This window comes from Balaenoptera borealis, assembly GCF_965194805.1.
Source record: "Balaenoptera borealis genome assembly, chromosome: 14".
Taxonomy (NCBI): Eukaryota; Metazoa; Chordata; class Mammalia; order Artiodactyla; family Balaenopteridae; genus Balaenoptera; species Balaenoptera borealis.
This window is the reverse complement of record NC_138875.1, coordinates 87630390-87649286: the sequence shown is the minus strand read 5'-3', so window position 1 is coordinate 87649286 and position 18897 is coordinate 87630390. Positions and strand designations below refer to the sequence as shown.

The window sequence follows — 18897 nt, the reverse complement described above, 5'->3', positions numbered from 1 at the left end:
TTTAGGTGTAAGGTTAGGTTGTTTATTTGAGATGTTTCTTGTCTCTTGAGGTAGGATTGTATTGCTCTAAACTTCCCTCTTAGAACTGCTTTTGCTGCATCCCATAGATTTTGGGTTGTCGTGTTTTCATTGTCATTTGTTTCTAGGTATTTTTTTATTTTCTCTATGATCTCTTCAGTGAGCTCTTGGTTATTTAGTAGTGTATTGTTTAGCCTCCATGTGTTTGTATTTTTTACAGATTTTCCCAGGGAAAATCTCATAGCGTTGTTGTTGGAAAAGAGTCTTGATACGATTTCAATTTTCTTAAATTTACTAAGGTTTGATTTGTGACCCAAGATATGCTCTATCCTGGAGAATGTTCCTTGAGCACTTGAGAAGAAAGTGTATTCTGTTGTTTTTGGTTGGAATGTCCTATAAATATCAGTTAAATCTATGTGGTCTATTGTGTCATTTAAAGCTTGTGTTTTCTTATTAATTTTCTGTTTGGATGGTCTGTCTGTTGGTGAAAGTGGGGTGTTAAAGTCCCCTACTATGATTGTGTTACTGTCAATTTCCCCTTTTACGGCTGTTAGCATTTGCCTTATGTATTGAGGTGCTCCTATGTTGGGTGCATAAATATTTACAATTGTTATATCTTCTTCTTGGATTGATCCTTTGATCATTGTGCATTGTCCTTCTTTGTCTCTTTTAATAGTCTTTATTTTAAAGTCTATTTTTTCTGATATGAGAATTGCTACTCCAGCTTTCTTTTGATTTCCATTTGCATGGAATATCTTTTTCCATCCCCCCACTTTCAATCTGTATGTGTCCCTAGGTCTTAAGTGGGTCTCTTGTAGACAGCATATATATGGGTCTTGTTTTTGTTTCCATTCAGCCAGTGTATGTCTTTTGGTGGGAGCATTTAATCCATTTACATTTAAGGTAATTATCTATATGTATGTTCCTATTACCATTTTCTTAATTTTTGGGGGTTTGTTTTTGTAGGTCTTTTCCTTCTCTTGTGTTTCCTGCCTAGAGAAGTTCCTTTAGCATTTGTTGTAGAGCTGGTTTGGTGGTGCTGAATTCTCTTAGCTTTTGCTTGTCTGTAAAGGTTTTAATTTCTCTGTCGAATCTGATGAGATCCTTGCTGGGTGGAGTAATCTTGGTTGTAGGTTTTTCCCTTTCATCAATTTAAATATGTCCTGCCACTCCCTTCTGGCTTGCAGAGTTTCTGCTGAAAGATCAGCTGTTAACCTTATGGGGATTCCCTTGTATGTTATTTGTTGCTTTTCCCTTGCTGCTTTTAATATTTTTTCCTTGTATTTAATTTTTGATAGTTTGATTAATATGTGTCTTGGCGTGTTGCTCCTTGGATTTATCCTGTATGTGACTCTCTGCACTTCCTGGACTTGATTATTTCCTTTCCCATGTTAGGGAAGTTTTCAACTATAATCTCTTAAAATATTTTCTCAGTCCCTTTCTTTTTCTCTTCTTCTTCCGGGACCCCTATAATTCAAATACTGGTGCATTTAATGGTGTCCCAGAGGTCTCTGAGACTGTCCTCAATTCTTTTCATTCTTTTTTCTTTATTCTGCTCTGTGGTAGTTATTTCCACTATTTTATCTTCCAGGTCTCTTATCCGTTCTTCTGCTTCAGTTATTCTGCTATTGATTCCTTCTAGAGAATTTTTAATTTCAGTTATTGTGTTGTTCATCATTGTTTGTTTGCTCTTTAGTTCTTCTAGGTCCTTGTTAAGTGTTTCTTGTATTTTCTCCATTCTATTTCCAAGATTTTGGATCATCTTTACTATCATTACTCTGAATTCTTTTTCAGGTAGACTGCCTATTTCCTCTTCATCTGTTGGTCTGGTGGGTTTTTACCTTGCTCCTTCATCTGCTGTGTATTTCTCTGTCTTGTCATTTTGCTTAACTTACTGTGTTTGGGGTCTCCGTTTCGTAGGCTGCAGGTTCGTAGTTCCTGTTGTTTTTGGTGTCTGCCCCCAGTGGGTAAAGTTGGTTCAGTGCATTGTGTAGGCTTCCTGGTGGAGGGGACTGGTGCCTGTGTTCAGGTGGATGAGGCTGGATCTTGTCTTTCTGGTGGGCAGGACTGCGTCTGGTGGTGTGTTTTGGGGGTGTCTGTGACCTTATGATTTTAGGCAGCCTCTCTGCTAATGGATGGGGTTGGGTTCTTGTCTTGCTACTTGTTTGGCATGGAGTGTCCAGCACTGGAACTTGCTGGTTGTTGGGTGGAGCTGGGTCTTAGCGTTGTGATGGAGATCTCTGGGAGAGCTTTCCCCGTTTGATATTATGTGGGGCCGGGAGGTCTCTGGTGGACCAGTGTCCTGAACTTGGCTCTCTTACCTCAGAGGCTCAGGCCTGACACCCGGCCGGAGCACCAAGACCCTGTCAGCCACACGGTTGGTCAACAGAGGTCTGTTACTTCAGTACCCACCATTCCTCTCCCTGCCAGTGTTGCAGGGTCTCCTGCAGAGGTGAGGGGTGGATGTGACTCACCGCAGGGACAAGGACACTGGCAGCAGAAGTTCTGGGAAGTGCCCCTTGGCATGAGCCCTCCCAGAGCCCGCCATTAGCCCCACCAAAGAGCCCTCCCTCCTTTTTAAGGCTAATAATATTCCATTGTATGGACAGACCACATTTTGCTAATCCATTCATCGGTCTCCAGGACACTTGGGTTGCATCCATGTTTTATCTCTTGTGAATAATGCTGCTATTGTTCCTGGTGAATTTAAGTTTCTCGCTTCATCGTGAAAGAATTGGGAGACTAAGTGATAGGTAAGAAATGGATTTACTTAGAGAGAAACACACTCCACAGACAGAGTGTGGGCCATTTCAGAAAGTGAGAGAGCCCAGAAATATGGTGTGGTTAGTTTTTATGGGCTGGGTAATTTCATCGGCTGAGTGGGAGGATTATTCCAATTATTTGGGGGAAGGGGTGGAGATTTCCAGGAATTGGGCCACCGCCCACTTTTTGGCCTTTCATGGTTGGCCTCAGAACTGTCATGGCACTGGTGGGCGTGTCATATAGTTGCTAATGTATTACAATGAGCATATAATGAGGCTCAAGGTCCACCAGAAGTAGGATCATCTGCCATCTTGGACCTAGTTGGTTCTCACCAGTTTTTGTCTTGTCCTATGGCTATATCATTCTTTTAAAGGTTGTGCCCCACCCCCTTCCCTCCTGTTTCACTATGGATATGAGTGCACATGTATTACTTTGAGACCTTGCTCTCAATTCTTTTGGGTATCGAACCAGAAGTGGAATTTTGCTGGATCTGACGGTAATTCTAATTTTTTGAGGAATCACTATAATGTTTTCTATAGCGGCTGTACCATTTTACATTCTCACCAATAGTGCACAACAGTTCTAGAAGGGAACAGAATTTGCCACTCCAAAATATTTCTTTGGCATGCAAGTTATTTTGAGCTGAAAACAATCAAGACCCATAAGACTCACACAAAGAAACTTTGATCTTCCCTGTAACTGCCTAAAAAATTTAGACAGAGGGTCTAGTCCCAGAATAGAGCTATCACCGGAGATGTCTGCAAGGAATATGGACTAAGTGTGGTGGGGGGGAAACAGGACCTAGAGATCAGAGTCGACTCTGTGTCCCATTGTCTCTGTCTGGCCCAGCAAACATTTAGTTACTAAACATTTGCTCTTCCATCTCCATGTGAATTGCCTTCCTCCCCTTTAAAGTCCTAAACCTCTACCTGCAACTTTTGTCTTTTGCTGAAGACGGTATTTAAGGTGAGGGTTTTAGCCATTTTGGAAAGTTGCTCAGTTTTCCTGGATCCCCCTCATATATATAGGTTATTAAAGTTTGATTTTCTCCTGTTCATCTGTCTCATGTCAATTTAATTCTTAGACCAGCCAGAGAACCTATAGTGTAGAGGAAAATTTTTCCTCCCGGACAGTTCCTGCCTCAGCCAGGGCTGCCTTGTTCCCAAGTCCCAAGCGTGGCTCACCCCTTCCCCTCTGGACTCGCAGAAGGATGGTCCTTGCTGGAGCCCGTGGTCAGATGGGGCCATGTGACTTGTTCTGGCCTCACTTCCAGACCAGAGCACTTCATTGCCAGGGAGAGGATGACCAGAGCTCTCCTTTCCCTTTGGGTGAGAGATCAAATATTCTAGAGGCAGAACAGAGTGTGCAATGTACACCATTTTTGTAAAAACAAGGCAAAAAGAATTACTCATGTTCAGGCTTGTAGGTGCCCAGACTATCTGTGGAGGACCAATGAGAAAACGAAAAAAAATTCTGTTTGGCTGATGGTTTGGAGTGTAGCAATGAAAGGGAGAATTTTCAGTTATCTTCTTTTAGGCTTTTGGATTTTGAATCCTGAGAGTGTATTATTTTTATTCAAAAAGTGATACTACAGTATACAATTAAAAATACAAACCCCCAGCTCTGCTCTAAGACAAACCCACAGACCCATGAATATTCACCCCCAGATTTTTACCCCAGGATCCTTAAGGAGAGTTAACAAGATCTGAAAGCCCTTCCCCTGTGCATGTTGCCAGCTTATGCTACATCATTGCTTAAGTCACCCAGACTAGGATGTTTTTCTAACTTAGGGAGATTCATTCAGAAATGGATTCCATAAGTCTTTCTACATAATCAGTATTTTTTATCAAGAGCAATAACAGGAGGAAACAAAAAGAAAGACAACTTCCAAAAATTGTATTTAGGGAGTTCATTTTAAATAATTTTGAACCATCACTTTCTGGGAAGGTTTGGGATATTGTCAGAAAGATAGAGGCAAAGAAAAAAATAATTACAGCAGTTGTCTTAGCTGTGTCAGGACTTGGTCATGATGCTGCTGATAAAATCAGCTAAGCTGGAAGTGAGTGTGAGTTGTTATCATGAGAAATAGCTGTGGATCTGGCAGCCGAGAAAGCAGAGTCTTTGTTCATTATCAAGATTTATTGTTTTCAGCTCTGGGAAGTGTTGGCAAAGCAAAAATAAAGGTAAATTTTACTTAAAAAAAAAAAAAGAGCATGAGAGAGAAAGGAAAAAGATTATTTTCCTGTGGTTGGAAAGTAGGGCAAGGGGATGGATTACTTGTTAGGAGATCATTAAAGAGTCAGATGGGAAAATTTCGTAGAGTACACATGCTGGAAAACTGTATTTGAGATTAAAATAATAACAGCAGAATCCACCAAACAAGAGAGATTTGGTGATGCAAGCTTTCCCTGTAACTTCACATGGCAGAGGGGGCTCGGGAGCTCTCTGGGGTCTTTGTAAGGGCACTAATGCTACTCATGGGGGCTGCATCCTTGTGACCTGATCACCTCCCAAAGACCCCACCTCCTAACACCATCACCTTGGGGGTTAGGATTCAACACAGGAATCTGTGAGAGACTCAAACATTCAGGCCATAGCACCTGGCAGCCATGAGTCTGTTCTTTACCTCTACAATGGTGTCATTTCCAGGGTGTTATATAAAGAGAACCACCCAGTATGTAACCTTTTAAGATTGGCTTTTAAATTTTCTTTTAGTCATCCTAATTCCCTTGAGATCCGTCCAAGCTGTTGCTTGTATCAATGCTGCTCTTTTTTGTTTCTTGGTGTTCCCTGGTATGAATGTACATACTACAGTTTTTATAACCATTGTATTTGAGCAACGTTCTAGTTTGGGGCTGTTTCAAATAAAGCTGCTATGAACCTTCATATATAGGTTTATAAGTGATTCATTTTCTTTGAGTCCTTGACAGCATTTGGTTCTGTCTGTCTATCTATCTATCTGTCTATCTATCTATCCATCCATCATTATCTATCTATCTATCTATCTATCTTTAATTTTAACCATTCTGATAGGTGTGTTGTGGTATCTCCTTGTGGTTTTAATTTGCTATTTAACTTTTTAATACAAATTAAACTCCTCTGTTTGATTTTAATGATAACAGTTACTGCTATTTGTGATTAATTTACATGATTGCTAAGGCAGGGACTGCATCTCTTTTGCAGCTGCATCTGTATTTCCATTTTCTGGCACTTAGCGGGTGCTCAGTAAATATTACTGACCAGGGAATTCCCTGGAGGTCCAGTGGTTAGGACTCCACGCTTTCACTGCCGAGGACCTGGGTTCAATCCCTAGTCGGGGGACTAAGATCACACAAGCCGCGGTGTGGCCAAAAAAAAAAAAAAATTACTGACCAAATAAATATACCAGTTACTAAGCTTAAACCCTGGAGTGACGAAGGTGTTAGTAACAGGCTCTGACCTTTGAAAAACTTATAGTTCAGTGTAGGGTTTCTCAGCCCTGGCACCATTAACATTTTGAGCCAGAAAATGATCACGGAGGGTGCGAGGCAGCTATCTTGTCCTTCATAAGATATTTAGCAGTGTCTCCAGTCTCTACCCACCAGTAGTGTTACTCAAACGGTGACTCCCAAACTCATCTCCACGCATGGCCAAATATTCCAAAAACTGCCTGCAGTTGACAACTAATGTTCTTTTTTTTCCCCTTTATTGTAATTTTTGTAGTGCTTTTATTTTTTTTTTAAACTTTTTATTTTATGTTGGAGTATAGTTGATTAACAATGTGTTAGTTTCAGGTGTACAGCAAAGTGATTCAGTTATACATATACATGTATCCATTCTTTTTCAAATTCTTTTCCATTTAGGTTGTTACATAATATTGAGCAGAGTTCCCTGTGCTATATAGTAAGTCCTTATTAGTTATCCATTTTAAATATAGCAGGGTGTACATGTCAGTCCTAAACTCCCTACTATCCCTTCCCCCACCAGAGAACTAATGTTTTAATAGGAGAGACAGAAGTCTCTCCTGGGAAGGAAAGTTTATCTAAATATACTTACCAGCCAAGCACAAGAATATGGTTCAAGACTCAGTTGACTGGTAGTTCCTTGCCTCCCAGAATGTAAATGACATCCCCAGAATTTTACAGGATGTTCTGCCAGAACTTTGAGGATATTTAATTAATTAAACAAATACTGAGTGAATTCCTGCAATTGCCAGGCACCATGCCAGCCCTTGAAGATGGAACCGGGAACCATACAGACACACTTTTGTTCTCATAAAGTTACTGTCTACAGACAAAGTCAGAGGTTGAACAAGTTACCTTGAGGATGAAGATCATTTGGGACATGAAGTCAAGGATGCTTTGGGTTCGTTCGATATAAGTCATCATTCAGTATTTACCTTACTTTTTGGTTAGCTCTTAAGTTTAATGCTCAGGGGAAAACACTAAAAAAAAAAGAAAAAAGAAAAAAAATAGTCCTAAATACCAGAAGCAACCTCTCTTGTCCCATTTCCAGGACTATGCAAAGTAGGAGAACCTTTGTCATCTGAGCCTCAGCACGTCCTGAAATCCATGAGAGTAAAATAATCTATTAGAGGACATAATCATTAGATCATTAGAGAGCAAGAAGAGTTTTTCTCTCTCTGTATCTCTCTCCCATTTCTTTTACAAAGCAACCTTTATTGTCACTGTGAGTGATAAGCTGAGTAATGATGGCTGGAAGGGGTCCCTGAAGACAAGCTGGTGGGTTCGGCTGTGGTACCCACATCTTTTATTTTCTGTGTCTTGATGCTTTGACATCTGGGCCCTTGCTGACATGGAAGGGACTGCCCTTCCCAAGATGAGCCAATTTCTAAGATAGTAGGAAGCCCTCAAGGGTGCTTTGCAAATAAAACCCAGTCCCTCCGGAGCCTCTACCCCAACCGCTTCCCTTATTGAGCTCTCACACTCAGGGCCACTCGCCACCCGCCTTCATCACCCCAGGGCCAGGTGCCAGGCAACCTGGACAGTCTTTTTGTCCCAGGTCCGCTGAAATCGTTCGAATTAGTGGAACCTAAGGCTGCTTCCTCTGCCTCACCCACTCCTTCCCATGGAAACCAGAATAAAGATTCTCGCTGTCATGTTCCTTGCATCTGGGTAAAGCTAGAAACACGGTGATGGACACAGACTTATGCTACAGAAGTCATTCACAAATCCTGTGCTGGGTGGCTTTTTGTTTGAACTCTCTGTTCCGTGCAAGAGTCAGCTTACAATTTACAAGTCCGTGTTCATGATGAGAGGCTCTCCCTACGTAGAAAGGTGCCGAGAAGGACACTGACCCTTTTCATGTACACGTGCCCCGTCTGCCTTCTTCCCCCTCCTCCAAACACACGTACAGTGTTGTCCCTCCATGAATGAAGGCAGGCGGGGGTTTCTTTTTATTTATTTATTATTAATTTATTTATTTTTATGAAGTATAGTTGATTTACAATGTTGTGTTAATTTCTGCTGTACAGCAAAGTCATTCAGATATACATATATATATATTTTAAAAAAATATTCTTTTCCATGATGGTTTATCACAGGATATTGAATATAATTCCCTGTGCTCTACAGTAGGACCTTGTTGTTTATCCATCCTATATAGAACAGCTTACATCTGCTGACCCCAACTCCCCACTCCATCCCTCGCCCAACCCGCCCCCCCTTGGCAACCACCAGTCTGTTCTCTATGTCCGTGATTCTGTTTCTGTTGCATAGATAGGTTCGTTTGTGTCATTTTTTTAGATTCTGCATTTAAGTGATATCATATTGTATTTGTCTTTCTCTTTCTGACTTACTTCATTTAATATGATAATCTCTAGGTCCATCCATGTTGCTGCAAATGGCATTATTTCATTCCTTTTTATGGCTGAGTAATATTCCATTGTGTATATGTACCACATCTTCTTTATCCATTCATCTGTCGATGGACACTTTGGTTGTTTCCATGTCTTGGCTATTGTGAATAGTGCTGCTATGAACATAGGGGTGCATGTATCATTTTGAATTATTAGTTTTGTCTAGATATATGCCCAGGAGTGGGATTGCTGGATCATGTGGTAGCTCTGTTTTTAGTTTTCTGAGGAACCTCCATACTGTTTTCCACAGTGGCTGCACCAACTTACATTCCGGGTGGGGTTTTCTTACAATACATCCCCTCCCATTGCAGGCTGATGACATGGAGAATGCAGCATAGCTCCTTATTAATGTAGCTCAGAGTTGATGTCACGGACTATGCACCTTATGGGGTCCTTTCCCATCCTTGGTCTCACAATGCTTTCACAAACCCACATAGGCACCAATGTTCTCCCCAGATTCTAAAGCTCAGAGTTTGCACCACGGGTCCACAGCCACACAGGTGAGTAGAAGTAGAAACAGCCAGAATCCAGGCTGTGCCTCACGATTGGAGTAACGGTGGCCCTAGATGAAGGTGTAGGGCCACGTCCCGTGTGTGGTGCTTGGATCGTGGCGTCCGCAGGCGTGGGGTTGGGGAGGACCGAGCTGTGGCAGTGCCCAGAGATGCAGTGCTCTCTGAGCTGCTCGTTCAGGGAAGGACAGGGCCCTGAAGACGATGGTCTGTCCACGCGGAGGTGTGGGCCGTCTGTGGGCAGCCTGTGAATCAGGCTCTATCGACACCACCTGTGACCTGTTGAACTTGGCCAGCCTTCTTTGGGTTGACAAAGAGGAATGTGGCAATTTATCGCGTTCTGGACATTCTGCTGAGTCTCAGGTTTTAAACTGCACTTGACTGTGTGTTTGTTTTGCAGAACAAATGGCTCCTTCTATGAGATCTTTCAAGTGGACTTTGGAATTGACAACAGCAGTGGCCTGGCCGGCGCCCAGCAGATCACCTGGCAGGTGGAGTACCCGGTGGAGGACGTACAGAATGCATCTCTGGCAACTGCCCAGAGATGCACTAAGCTGTGAGCTGGTGCAGGTAACGGGCTTGGGAGGTGACAGGAGAGCAGGCGTTGGGGGGAAGGGCGTGTAGCTCTGAGCAGCCTGAAGAAGGTCAAGCGGGAGAGTTGGGGTCCCACTCGAGGCAAGTGAGTCTCATCCAGCTGGCCGACGAGGGTTCTGCTTGTAGACGGACCATTCACTTAGCACCAGCTGTGTACGAGGCACCACACTAGGTGCTGGAGAAACACCTGCTGAGCAAACATGCCACGTGCTTGTGAACCAATAGGGAAGCAAACAGGTAAGCATGAATTACAGACTGTGATGTGATCTATGAGAGGGGATTACAAGTGAGCGAGAAAAGGAGGAAATAATTTAGCCAGGTGGTCAGGAGAGGCGTCTCTAAAAGCTGGCCTTTAAGGTGAAAAGAGACAAAAAATTCAGCCAAGCACAAAAAATTCTGGGCCAAGGGGCCCTTATATATTGGGTTGGCCAAAAAGTTCGTTCGGGTTTTTCCTGTAACTTTTCTGAACTTTTTGGCCAACCCAATATAAAGAACTCACAAAACTCAGCAGAAAAACAACAACGACAACAAATCCTATTAGAGAATGGGTGAAAGACGTAGATATTTTCCCAAGGAGGAGATATGGATGAGAAATAAACACATGAAAAGATGTTCAACATCATTTGCCATTAGGGAAGAGCAAATTAAAACCACAATGAGATACCCCTACACACCTATTAGAATGGGCTAAACTAGAGAACACTGATACCACCAAATGCTGGCGAGGGTGCAGAGAAACTGCTTCTCTCTTACATCACCGAAGGGAATGTAAAATGGTATAGCTACTCTGGAAGACAATTTGAGAGTTTCTCACAAAACTAAACAGTCACTCACCAGACAACCCAGTAATCACCACACTCTTTGGCATTTAACACATAGAAATGAAAACCTATGTTCACATGAAAACCTGAACATAAATGTTTATATGTAGATTTATTTGTACTGGAAAAATACAGGGAAATAACCCAAGTGTCCTTCAGTGGTTGAATGGAACATAGGCTGGTACATCCATACGGTGGGGTACCAATTTGTGAGGCAAAGGCATAACTAGGGACACAGAAGTGCTTCGATGGACATGCAGGAATCCCGCTTAGTGAAAAACAAATACCAATCTAAAGGGGTTACACACCCTAAGTTTCCTTTTATGTACCATTTTTTAAGGGGGATTTAATATTATATTATATTTTATTTTAAATTATTTTTATTTTATTTTATATTATTTTATTGACCATGCCACGCAGCATGTGGGATCATAGTTCCCCAACCAGGGATCAAACCCTTGCCCCCTGTGTTGGAAGCATGGAGTCTTACCCACTGGACCACCAGGGAAGTCTCTATGTACCATTCTTGAAATGAAAAAACAGCAGACATGGAGGAGGGATGAGTCGTAGCCAGGGGAAATGGGCAGAAGGTCGGGTGGTTGGTGGGCGTGGCTACAAATGGGCAACGTCACAGAGATCCTTTGTAATGATGACAGAGTTCTGCACCTAATTTACTGTTGGGTCCACAGATCTGTGTATGGGATCGAATTGCATAGAAATGCACACGTATACACACAAATGAATGCAGGTTAAAAAATGTTGGAAGTTGAGTAAGGTCTGTAGTCAAGTTAACAGTCATGTTACCAATGTGAATTACCAAAAGGAAAGGGGTGAAAGAATAAATTAGGAAGGTGGGCTTAACATATACCATATACCACTGCACAGCAGAGGGAACTATACTCAATATTTTGTAATAACCTATAAATGAAAAAATTCTGAAAAAGAGTGGGTATATATCTATATCTATTTCTATATCTATCCATCTATCTATAAACTGAATCACTGTGCTGTACACCTGAAACTAACACAACATTGTAAATCAACTATACTCCAAAAACAAACAAACAAACAAACAGTAATGTTACTGACGTCAGTTTTCTGGCTTTATGTATTGTACTTCGGCTACGTAAGATGTCACCGTTGGGGGCAGTGTACACAAGATTCTTTTTCCCATCTTTCAACTTTCCATGCGTCTGTAGTTACTTCAACATAAGAAGATTAATTGTAAAAAGTAAAACAAGTGTACGGAAGTCACTTCACTCTAGCTACAGTAGGCAGAATCTTCCAGAAGGCTTCCATTCAGCAGTTTATGGAATTTGGAGACAGCCAAAACAGCTGATTAAAAATTAACCAAGTTAAGAAGCAACACTACCTACTTTGGTCTCACTTTGTTGAATAGCTCCATTAACTTGCAGCCGTGTCACAGCCAGTTTTCACAGTGAACCCAGCAATGCACTGTAACACTCATCGCCACCCCAGCACTGGGTAATTCAAACTACATGCAAGCCCGTGCTCGCTCTAGAGAGCCTTCCTAAGTAAAACTCAGCCCTGAAATGCGACAGAAATGCAGTGTGCACAACACACATATAACTGGCCTCGCCAGAGAAGCAAGAAACCCAGACAGCACTGAAGGAGGAGAAATCATGCCTGAAGGGCAGAGGCAGCCTGTGGCTAGGGCAGTGTGGTTGTAAGTGATTCACTGTCAGGTCCTTTTTTAAAATTCTATTTTATTTTATTTTTTTTGCCCCACTGGGCAGCATTCGGGATCTTAGTTCCCCAACCACCAGGGATCAAACCTGTGCCCCCTGCATTGGGAGCTCGGGGAGTCTTAAGCACTGGACCGCCAGGGAAGTCCCCACTATCATGTGGTTTTTAATCTACAAACTTACGTTAGGCATTCAGGCTGCTGGACCAGCAACTTGAGCCATCCCATTCGACATACTGAAAATTGTCTTCTATCAGCAGGTTTGTTTCTTCCCTCCCTGAGCCCAAGTCATCCAGTGAATACTCTGTGCAAATACCAGCATTAACCATCATTCTTGGATGACCTTGAAACCCTGCACTCTGTAAATGCTGCCGTAGAACCTCTGCACTTGGAAGTGTCCAGGGCGATTCAGCTACCCACAGCTAATAACCCAGCACGTGGACACCAGTGAACACATTCAGCAAACCTGTTACTACAGTGTTCACTTAACAGGGGGTGGGGAGAGGGTGAGGTTATGCCATATACTAGCCCACAATCAAAAACTGAGCAATACAAGGGGCTGCAGAGCAGAATGCAGGCGAAAGTCAGCTAAATCAAAAAGAAAAAGGAAAAACCCGTTGAGATGTTGAATTCAGGTGACCTGTGTCCACTCCGGAAAACCTTTGCGGATGGAGAGTTTGTGAAGGTGATGGGAAAAAAACAGACCCAGCTAAACAAGTTCAGGAAAGAAAGTGTTGGCTGTCAGCCGGAGGAACAAAGTGACAGAATTCTGGGTGTTTCTCTTGCAGGAATGTGACACGACAAATTTCTAAGGCTCCGTCAATACCATTAATATTTATGACGTATCTCACAAAAAAAGTCCGTCAGGCGGCACATACATCAAAGACTCCTACTCGGGAATTGTTCCGTTTTGTTGGGTGATGAGCCCTGAATGACAAAATTGAGAACGATTATGTGAAGGGTTTTATGTTTCTGTTTGACTCGCCCTCAAAGGTGGTAAAATCATCAGGAGGCTGTATTCTGAGAAAATAATTTTCCTTTTGAAAAAAAAATCACCTTGACTGTTGAGGGAGAAACTGTTATTTATCACAAGGTGGAGTCATAAATATGCAAATGTTTATGAGCGCTGAGAGACATCGACTCTCTCCCGAATCCGCCTCGTTCTCCTTTAATTTAGGGATTCTGCTTAGAAATGCCAAACCTGGGCCCTGCCTACAAAGTTTCTCTGCCCGTCTGTGCTCATCGGTAGAGGAACAGTTCCTCCTTCTCCGCAGCTGGGAAAATGAGGCTGCCCGTGTGGCCACGTGAGGACATTTACCGACGCCATGGGATCTAAGACAGCTCTTTATCCTTCTGGAGCCCTGCTTTCCTTCTCTGTTAAGGGGGTAATAGGACAACCTCAACAGGTTACTTTGAGGATGAAATAAGGCAACGTTATATGTACAGTTCTTGTTACAATGTAACAATATCATAGATGTCATCAACTTTGTTTTTTATTAGTATGCCAGCACGATTAAACGGGAGACACTTACGAATAGTGGTGAAATTAAAAATATAACGGGGTGGCGTGGTCACGTGACCCATGGGACTAGATGCAGCTTGTAATTGTCGAAGCCCCTCCCCCCAGGGCACACCAGCTGTACATCGGCGTCGCCTGAGAGAAACGACAAATAAATGTTGCAATGCTTTTTTTTTTTTTTTTGCATAGCTTATCGCAGAGTCCAGCACATCTTTCTCTAAATAACTTTAATTTTGCAAACCGCCAAGATGGCGTTTTTGATTGGCTTGAACTCTTTTCCCGAGGAGAGGGGACCACAGGCGGCAGTCCCCGGGGTGCCCACTAGATGGCGCTCACAGACCGGCCAGCTCGTGGCCGCGCTGGGCCTGCGCTCCCCTCCCCCAGAAGGCTCCCGAACACAACTGCCCCCCACCCCCCACCCCACCCCCCGCCCCGGCCCAGTCTTCTCCCCAGTCAGCTGACTGCTTCATCCAGCCCTTTGCTCACTTGGGAGTCCCAGTCGCCTCAAGTGTGAGAAATGAAGGCCCCTCCCGCAGCCCCACCCAGCGCTCAGCACAGCACCTGAGACGCACCTGGCCCACACCTGGCCCGTGGCCCCCGGCCCCTTAGACAGGTGCTGCCTCTCCGCCGGCATCACTGCCCGCCCTGCAGCTGGATGGAGCCTGCGAGTGGCTGCTTTTCTCGAAAGGCTTTATCATTTTAATTTGAAATAATACATATTCATTATAAAAATGTTAAACATAATTAAAAAAACCCAAATCCCAACACCCCCCATATGACATTAGTTATATCGGAGAATCATCATTCGGGGCGGTCTACATCCATGAATCCACAGCGAGAGGAGTGGCTGGCTGGATAGGTAGACGGTGGTTGGACACCGTATCTTATAGCAACGAAATCCTACTCTAAAGCTGTATTTTATTCGTGAAGGTGTTAAATTCCTTTTTATTTATAGATCAAAGAGGACAAAGAGTCCAAAGTAGAGTTGTCGTATTTCATAAAAGAAATGAGCAAAACAAGAAAAATTAGCTGACAAGAAGAGATTTTGATTTTTAAAATACCTTGGTAAATTTAAGAAAGAAAAGTTTGTAGAAAAAAACAAGCCAAGGTTTGGAACGATTATTATTATTACTGTTACTATAGCTGCTATTGTCACCTCCACGTCCATCACCACACCAGCTCTGTTTCCTCCATGACACAGTTTTAGCCGGTGAGGTCGGCTCCTTGATTTGAAAGTAGAAGAAATGGCACCGCTGAGAGTTCTTGCCGTTCCCCCATCCGGATATTTATTGGTTTTGCAAGTTTTACATTGTTAAAGCCTGGAACGCGGATACCCTCCGTGGAGCCTCGCTGCGACATGCCTTCACTGTTAACTCTCTGACTCTGGGAAGCCGGTCTTGCTGCATCTGCTGCATCGGTCACCCCCCAGCCATCTGCTGCTTTCCATCCTCAGAGACGGTGCGTGTCTTTTATCTGCCGATGGCCCTTTTTTGTTGTTGTTGGGGGATTACATTTTAATTCCTTTATTCCCGTTGTAATGTGATCTAGAGGATAAATGAGGTTAGTCCAGTGGTTCATCCACCATAATCCCAACCTTCTTTAGAAACCGTAGCGCGCGGTTCCGATTTAAGGGGTAGATTGTTGGTCATTCCTTCACACACCTGCCTGTGTGCCAGGCACGGGGGTGGGAACCAGGACGGATGGAGGAGACAGTTCTTGGCATCAGTGATGTCAACAAGGACTTTCCGCCCAGGAACAGAATTGTGTGAGTGTGTGTGTGTGTGTGTGTGTGTGTGAAATTGCTTTAAAGAAGGATGAAATATTCTATCCCACGATTAAAGACCAAGTTAAAACACTGACATCCTTGGCTGGAGTAATTGTGCCTTTATTGATTTAGAGTCAGCTGGAGAAGCTGCTGGTTCTTTTCTGAGAAAAAGAGCAGGGCACTGAGAAAGGACCAAGGGAAGGGGCGCCGTAGGCCTCGGGCGCACCCGCTCCCTCTTCCATTTTCCCAGAACCGCCGTTGACCCTGGGAGACGCCCACCCTCGGCCGGTGAAGGTGACGAGGTCCTGCCGTCTCTGCAGGAGGGCAGCTCGCAGGGGAGGAATAAATCAGCAGGCGGCGCCGTCCTGCTGGAGGAACCGGGCGGACGGGAGGGCTGCGCTCCACCCGGGAGGCGCGTCCACCTCCCAGCTCCCTGTGGTCCCCAGGGCCGCCCCGAGTCCCCGTCGGAGAAGCAGCTGCACCAGGCCAGGCTCCCACGCAGGGAGCTGGGGGCGTCCGCGCAGGACGAGCTGCCCTGCTCTGTCCCCACGTGGCAGGCGGGCCCCGACCTGCTGTTCCTCTGACCCCCGAGGAGGGAGGTCACAGGCCCTCGAGGCGGGGCTGACCCTGCCACGTCCTGGGGGTGGGGGTGGTGATGCGCTGCCGCTCGGGGGGGGGGGGGTCACGTGTCAGAGCCGAAGCGAAGCTGCTGGTGATGAGGAGGCATCGTCCCCAGGGAGGAGGCCATCAGTCGGCACCTCCCAGGTGAAAAGGGTAAAGGGACAGGGAAACAGCAGGGGGCGCAGCACGTGGCCGGGTCCCCCCGCCCGGTGGCTCCACGGGGTTCTTGTCTGGGGGATCCTAAGCCTCCCGAGGACAGGCACACAATCACGCATTTATAAAACGCCACGGTTCCTGCAGACACCACAGGTCACCGGGCTTGACATCAGCTTCTCCAGCACCCGGTTCCCACGTGGTTGGCTGGGCGGTGGGCATGAGAGCGCAGAGCGCGGATGGGGACAGAAGAACAGGGCTCAGTCCCGCCGAAAGGGGGCGCCACCACTCAGCTCCACTCTTTGCACGTGAGAGTTGGAGCTCAGGTTGGCCCGACCTTCCTGATGTCCATGACCAGCCAGAAACTTGAAGATGAAAAATGTTTCCGATTTTTAATTGTTATCTAAAATTTTTAAAAGGAAGTAAAGTCCAGTGTGGCCGACTGGCAACATTTCCAGGCAGGAGGTTGACAATGGATGGTGCCCTCATTGAGGGCAGGGATTATCCAGTTTTTCATTCTGTATCCTTCCTTTTCCTTCATTGGGAGAGGAAGGAGGGAGCTAGAGAGGGATTGATTGATTTCATCCCTGGCTGTTTCCATGAGATACAGGCAGAGGGAGGAACAGAGGTGGGAGGTCTGGTCCAGCTGCTGTCTTGGCCAGTTTGAGCAGAGGAGGTGAAAGACGGGATCTCTCAGAGAGACAGTAGATGGCAAAGCACTAAATTACAGCGATTAAGAGCATCGGGACCTGGGGTCAGACCAAAACACAGGTTCAAATCTTGCCTTGACACTTCCTGGCTGTCTGACCTGGGGCAAGACCCTGGATATCCCTGAGCCTCAATGTCCCCATCTGCCAAATGGAGATGATAAATCAATAAGGCACAATTATTCCAGCCAAGGATGTCCCCAGAGGCTGCTGGGAGAGTCCAAGGCAGCTTGGCTCCAGAATCCACGCTCAACCCCTGCCCTCCCCCCAATTTTCTGGTTTTCTGCCCGGCCAACCCCACCCCATCCCAACCAGGCCTGCTTCACTCACTTGCACACTCAGCTCTTGTTGACAATGGAATTTATATCCGTGTCTCAATCAGATGTATTTCAATAGCTAAAGGTTGACAGATGGTATTTGATTTGGATGGCATCATTAGAGACCATCTAATAAGCTCAACCTCCCACAGAAACTGAGGCATGGGGGGGTGACTTTTCCTGGTCATTTATTTGTTATGCTCCAGATTCAGAGAGTATTTGTTTATGATACTCAGCTAGGCAGAAGTTGAATTGACCCCAAAATTCCTGTCTCCCAAGTCCCAGATCTTTCCTGTGATGAGGAATAACCCCACAGAGTCATGTGTGAAGAGGACCATGGCTCTGTGGGGTGGTTGTCACTCCTTTTAGTGGTGCAGCTTCTGGACGTCACTGTCCCAGGCAAGGCACACAGACCTTCATCACATCAGACCAGTCAATGCCTCCCAGGTCATTCACTGTTAGACAGTCATTTGGACAGAGGCGATTTGTGTTTCCGCCAAAGTGCATTCTCTTTCCATTGCCAATTGATTATGTGTTTTATTCCCGGTCCGTGAGTGATTACTCTGTGATGCTGGTGTGAGTTCCAGCTCAAAGGGCTTCATTTGTAACTCAGAGAACAAGCCTCTAATAGAGTGAAATTCCTGTTAATCAACTCTTTCAGTAGCGCTGAGTTTTGGAAATCTAATTTGTAAAGGATTTACTAAGCTTTTGGTCATTCCAACGTTCACAACGTTCTTCAAGCCCCATTCTTTGTGTTGACAGACAGAATTTTCCCACCAGATTTCCCTGTCTCAGCAAATGGCGCCTCCCATGTGCTTGGAATAAAATTGAGTCACAGATGTAGAAAACAAACTTATGGTTACCAAGGGGGGCAGGGGGGATAAATTGGGAGATTGGAATTGACATATACACACGACTGTATATAAAAGATAACTAATAAGAACCTACTGTATAGCACAGGGAACTCTATTTTTTGCTCTGTAATGACCTATATGGGAATGGAGTCTAGAAGAGATTGGATATATGTATATGTGTAACTGATTCACTTTGCTGTACAGCAGAAACTAACACAGCATTGTAAATCAACTATACTCCAATTTTAAAAAAAATAAAAAAAGAAAGGACTCAAAAATCAAGGAGACATCCGTGACGGTTCTCCATTATTAACCATCATGTGGAACCTCAAAGATCTATCCAGAATCCAACCATTTCACTCCATCTCACCTGGCAACACCTGAGCCCAACGGCATCATCTCTTGCCAGGGTGACCACAGTGAACCCCTGGCTAGTCTCCTTGCCAGTTCTATGGCACCCATCCTTTTTATTTCCTTCATAGCACTTAACACTCCAAAATCATCTCGTGACATTGTTGGCGAACTTATCTGTCTCCTCATGGGAATGTTTAGTCCCTAAGGGAAGGTCACGTTTGTCTTTATATACTTCTGTCTCCTCACTACCTAGAAGACAACTTGACATCTGGTCGGTGTTCAATAAATATTTGTTGAAAAAAAGCATCAGAGAGAGGGACAGAAATAACTATTTGAGCCA

At 44.5% G+C, this 18897-nt stretch overlaps 1 protein-coding gene across 1 annotated transcript in view; it reads left to right on the top strand.

Annotated features, from left to right (window-relative positions):
• LOC309610393 (transmembrane protein 132E-like) overlaps positions 1–18897 on the top strand; it is a 46088-nt gene that overhangs the window by 14006 nt on the left and 13185 nt on the right. Inside the window, exon 2 of the mRNA XM_082353302.1 lies at positions 9548–9717. Coding sequence (XP_082209428.1) covers positions 9553–9717 — 165 coding nt within the window. The 5' untranslated portion in view covers positions 9548–9552. The remainder of the gene's footprint in view (positions 1–9547; positions 9718–18897) is intronic.